The 6097-nt window shown below is 33.1% G+C and overlaps 1 protein-coding gene across 2 annotated transcripts in view; it reads left to right on the top strand.

Moving 5' to 3' along the window:
* The window catches only part of LOC107605971 (pentatricopeptide repeat-containing protein At3g21470-like), an 8974-nt gene continuing 5015 nt past the window's right edge, over positions 2139-6097 (top strand). The window contains exon 1 of one of the 2 annotated variants that reach the window (XM_021106326.1): positions 2139-3730. In XM_021106326.1, coding sequence (XP_020961985.1) covers positions 2263-3730 — 1468 coding nt within the window. In that variant the 5' untranslated portion in view covers positions 2139-2262. Of the gene's footprint in view, positions 3735-6097 lie in introns of both variants that reach the window. The other variant, XM_016307932.2, reaches the window with a different exon arrangement.

The following is a 6097-nucleotide window of genomic DNA, read 5'->3' as shown; positions in this document are numbered from 1 at the left end:
CATATTATTAGTATATATAATAAGCAATAGTAAATTTTCTTTCATGTTTATCATTTAAAAAAATTTATAATTTTGATATAATTTTTATTCTATTTTTTTCCCATACCTAATGACTATTGACTACGATCCTATTAATAGTATCACCTATAGTAGATTATACGAAGAGAAAATATGAAAAATAAAGACAAGAATTATAAGGCTATAGAAAGTTCCATCCAAGTTTGAAAAGAGCAAGACGGTTTACATAGAAATAGTTCTAATAGATGATAAGATTAGTTGATTCATTTACTAAATTTTTTCAAGTAATGCTAAGTTCAATTTATAAATAGAGTTTAATTTCGATGCACTGACAGTGTAAAGCATTTTACATAGTCGTGCAATCACATCCGTTCTTTTGGATGACCATTCACGCGGTCATTGTGAAAGGTATTTATTTTTATTGATGTGTCATTACGTAATTAGATGCATGTATAAAACTACTTTACACTGTCAGTGCATCAAAATTAATTCTTATAAATATTTGTAGTTCATATTTTAAGTTAATTTTATAAGTACACCATTTCACAAGTCAAAGACAATTCTTTTTAATAGCTTTATAAATGCTAATAGCTTTTATATTTAATTTATTTTGTAGTACGATAAAATTCATTGTTCAATCAAGAATTATTTAATAAAAATATTTGAGAATGAATTGGTAGAAAGGAAGGTCTATGTCTTCTCAAATTTTGAGATTGAGAAATCAAGCGGAGTATATCTTCTGACTGTATACACGTGCAAAATATCTTTTAAGAATGAGTCACGTATAGTACATACCGTCGATGATCGTAAAATTTCAGATAATCATTTTAATTTGCTTGCCCATACTGATATATTGAAACAAACAAATGAATGATTCTACTTATTTGGTACATAATTAATTTATATTAACTCACACACAATTATTTTCCTTTTGATTTTAAATTTTGCCAAAAAATTGTATAATAGCATCATTTTATTGACAACAAAAATTTTAATAGTTTATTTATGAAAATATTTGAAATTGTATTGTGACTTTTTTTAAAGGTATATCCTTTTATTAATATACTATTGTTAATTTTATCGTTTAACATAAAATAAATCAGTAAATTCTCTTTATTTTATACATGTACGAAGTTATAATTTTTTATATTATTCACTCATTTATCCTTAATTTGGTACTTTTAATTCAATTTTTTTGTTCAATTAGATATTATTGGACTCTTGACTGGAAAAAAAAACTTATATCATAGTCAAAAATAGAGAGAAGTGATCAGTAAATTATGATTGATCTTCATAATTTGCAATATGTAAAATTTTAATATTTTAATATGAATATTTTTTTTGGTAATAATTATGTATTGTGGTGTAATTTTCTTTCTTTATGTATTACTACTTATTCTCTTAATTCTCACTTTCTTTTAAAAATGAGAAAAAATAAGATGTACACTATGAGATCAATTTACAATCTAATTACTTGATCATTTATGTGATCACCGAGCAACTGAATACATAATTTATTCTCTAATTTATAAAATTTAACAAAGACATTGGTAAACATATTGGTTTTGCATTTATTTATATATTTTATTTATTTATGTTATATTTGTAATTATATTATATCTATTTTTATCAATATATGTTTTTTTAAAAAATATCGTTAGTGTTAGCACATGGTGTATTAAATAAATAAATGATAGAAACACGCACGTAACTATTTTCTTTTCCGTCAAGATTCAAAAAAATATTGTAATGTAGACTTGCAATATCAGTATATTAATAGTTGCGTGGAGAAAAAAATGTAATATCATATCAATTTTTTTTAAATCATAATTATAATTTATGATTGAAATCATAATTTAAATATTTTAAACGGCATAATTTTATTTAGAGAATTCATAATTCAAACATAATTTTTATACACTTAATAGCTATATTCGAGTTAATACATTTAATACTATATTTAAAAAAACACAAACAATGCACATCATATTATTTATTTATTAATTAAATTATTACAATTCAAATTAATTTTAATAAAATAATTTAAAATTATAATTTCAATTTTATCGCGAAAGGTTATTACACTTGTTATTATTGAAAATTTGAAAGGATAAGGAAGGAAAAGTTTCAAGCTCTGGAAGAGTAAGCAAGGGATTATAGAAGAGATAAAATTAGCGTTCATACTTCTATGTTGGTAGAATCTTTCATGAAGATTTGGAACAGCTTTTTGTTGCTTAATTAACCATGCAAAGGTTTAGCCTTTGCACAAGTACTAAAAATACATTAACGTACCCATCGCTCTTGTTTTCTTCCATAAGGAACCACATTAGTCAAGGTTCTCATAAATGTGCTCTTCTTCTGTATAAACAAACTCGCCGCGAAGGTCTCTATGATCCCAACGTTGTCCCTTTGTTGTTCAAGGCTTGTGTTTCTTTTTCAATTCTTCACCACGTTAAGGCCTTGCATGCCGAGTCCATTAAAGCTGGTTCACATTGTGATGTGTTCATTGGAACAGCATTGGTTGGAACTTATTCAAAATGTGGTCTCCTTGGGGACTCCCGCAAGGTGTTTGATACAATGCCTGACAGAAATGTTGTCACTTGGAATGCAATGATTGGTGGGTACTTGAGAGCTGGGGACAAACAATCTGCCTCCTCAATGTTTGAGGCGATGCCGGGGAAGACTCCCGTGTCTTGGAGCCAGATGATTGATGGGTTTGCAAGGAACGGGGATACTGCTGCTGCTAGGAGGTTGTTCAATAAGGTTCCGGACGAGGCGAAGAACGTAGTGACGTGGACTGTGATGGTTGATGGGTATGCTAGGAATGGGGATATGGAAGCTGCCAGGGAGATCTTTGAACAGATGCCAATGAGGAACTGCTTTGTGTGGTCATCTATGATTTGTGGTTATTGCAAGAAGGGCAGTGTCGAGGAGGCTGGGGTGATTTTCGAGCGCGTTCCAGAACGCAACGTGGAGATTTGGAATTCAATGATTGCTGGGTATGTCCAAAATGGATTTGGTGAAAAAGCACTGCAGCTTTTTGAGGAAATGAAGGGTGAAGGGTTTGAACCGGATGAATTCACTGTTGTTAGTGTTTTATCTGCATGTTCTCAGCTGGGACTCCTGGATGCCGGTAAGGAAATCCATAACATGATAAAGCAGAAAGGGATGAGGTTGAGTCCCTTTGTTGTGAGTGGATTGGTTGATATGTATGCAAAATGTGGGGACCTGGTCAATGCAAGGTTGGTATTTGAAGCATCAGAGTCCATTGAGAAGAACATCATCTGCTGGAACGCAATGATTTCAGGCTTTGCCATCAATGGAAAATTCCATGAAGTCCTTGAGTGTTTTGGCAGATTGGAGGAATCAAATATAAAGCCTGATCCAATCACCTGTCTCATTGTGCTCTCTGCTTGTGCTCATGGTGGTTTGGTAAATGAAGCTTTGGAAGTAGCAGCTAAAATGGAAAGATATGGAATTGAAATAGGAATCAGACATTATGGATGCATGGTTGACCTATTGGGAAGAGCAGGGAGGTTAAAGAGGGCTTATGACTTGATAAAGAGAATGCCAATGAAACCGAATGACGCCGTTTTTGGGGCACTGCTTGGTGCGTGCCGGATTCATTCAGACGTGCAAATGGCAGAACAAGTAATGAAGTTACTCGGTGCAAGCACTGTTTCAAGTTCTGATTCTTTCAATGTGCTTCTGTTCAATACCTATGCAGCTTCTGAAAAATGGGAGAAATGTGAACAGATGAGGATCAGAGTAGATGAAAGAATTCAAAAGACACCTGGGTGCAGTTCATTCATCTTTAGTGCTTCGTCCATGTTCACTTGGACAAAGTAATATATTAAAAACAAAAGGATTTGATCTCTATCATAACTGTTATATAACTTTGAGCTCCTTGACGAGATCACCATAGTTGCTACTTGCTACCCCAATTTTGGGATATTGTCCCAATAGATCACTTTAATCACTGAAGATATTAAGGTGTAAACAACAAGCTGGTTCAATGGAATCCAAGACTTTCTACAAAAGTGAATAACTTAAATGCCTTTTAATATCCTTCATTTATAAGTCACAATCACTAAAGTGTGTACCTAGAAGTTAGAATGGGGACTGCCAAGCAATGTCAAAATCAAGATAGACTATTGACCACCTCAGAATTGGTATGTTGAAGGTATACAGACTTTTCATACATGATTGCTCAAATTCGTTTCCCAATCAAAATAGTGGGAAAGAAAATATCTGCTGTTACTAAAATACATATACAGAAAGTGCACATTTATGATCTCTCATTCTCAAAAGCTCTCAATTGATAATTATACAACTCGAAAAGACTCAGCTATCTTCTTCAAATCATTGTAGTGTCTCTTCCACTGAAGACCTGCAATGAGGACAACATTCTGTTATTTTCTGTTAACATTTTCAAGCATTTTTTCTTTTTTTTTTTATGCCTGTCCAGACTTGATGATGCAAGACTGCTTAGAAGAGAATAAATATACATACCACTGCCTGTTACACCAAACAGGTACAAGCGATTTCCAGCTGCAGTAGCAGTAATAAAAATATGAGGAGGCTCTAGCTCAAACTGGTAGTATGTTCTTCCATTGTGTTCTGCTACGTCTGAACTTAGAACCTTTCCCTCGACATTGTCCCCAATCATTTCCGGACCAAATGCATTGATGACTTTCTCTGGAGGTCCGATTTTTTCTATTGTAGCATCATCACCAAGATCTGTACACAGTCAACATTTTATTATTTACCATGAAGTTTCACTGCTGTTTTCATTTCAATCTTATTTTCAATCTCTTTAAAAATACAAAAAGAATAAAAGAAAACTCACTATCAGCAAATCTAAGAACAGGAGCAACAACGACAAACAGATGCCCTTGCTTAGAGTTTGCAAATCTCAAATCTATCTCAGTGCCACCAAGATCTGCTATTGATACTGGTACCTGTTAAGCATATGTAGTGACGATTACAAATATATATAGTGTAAGCAATGCTAGGAATGGCAATGGCCACCGCGGACTTGTGCAATTACTTGTAGATTTTTGTATGGGTCGCATTAAATAATTCAAGGATAATTAGTATGTCCTACAGAATATGTTTCTGTCCTGTGATTATCTTAAAAGTTCTTTCTTGCACTTTAAGTAATTTCTACCTCAAAACTTAATCAATAGTTCATATAACAGAAATCTTGCTGGATTGTTTCGCAGCTTTAAACAAAAAAATTAATTGATCATTACCTCTTCCCATTCCTCAGGTACTCGGAAAGCGTATGGTATAATAGGACTCCATCCAACACCATGTCCACCGGACTTATCATCCGGCCTGCGGTATGTCCTCCAACCTGTCTGATCAAATGCTTGTCCACGTTATGTCATTGTCACTTGAAATCAATATCAGAGCAGACACTTCGAACTCTAAATGGAAAATATTTAGAAACAAAAGTTGAGTAAGAAACATTGTATGCTTCTAATTTCATAAATGGAGAAAAAGCTGAGGGTTTTTTCAATGAACACTGGGTAGCTTGATATAACTTTTGACACCTTTAAGATTATCAAGTATTAACTAGAGTTAGACCACATAACCAATCTTTTAAACCAACTCATAAATAGTTTTTTCTATCTTCGCTAGGATCTGAAGTTGAAGAAGAACAACACTACAAAGAACAGCTTCATTCACACCACTGATACTACCAAGGACAAAGCATCCCCCATGTTCTCTCATAACAATACATATGATTAAAACTTGCATCTATTGAATATGTTCCTAGTTTTTATCACTTGTGCAACAACCCCCCTTGGCATCATCACAATACCTTTATCATAAGCTTCCATGTGAAATTTGAATGCTATTTCTAGTGGTTTATTATTCAACAATGAGTGGGAAAAGAACACTAATTAACTACAGAATCAAAACAATGAATGGTTATGTCTCCAAACAAGGATAAACTATGTTATTCCAAAACAACTTTTCGTCTGGCTCTGACAGGCCAGGGATTCTCCCTGCTAGAAGACCTTGTTTCACAACCGCAAAACACTCCCCTGGAAAACCCAACAAGCACCAC

Source organism: Arachis ipaensis, chromosome B07, assembly GCF_000816755.2.
Source record: "Arachis ipaensis cultivar K30076 chromosome B07, Araip1.1, whole genome shotgun sequence".
NCBI classification, from domain to species: domain Eukaryota; kingdom Viridiplantae; phylum Streptophyta; class Magnoliopsida; order Fabales; family Fabaceae; genus Arachis; species Arachis ipaensis.
This window is presented reverse-complemented; position numbering and strand designations above follow the sequence as displayed.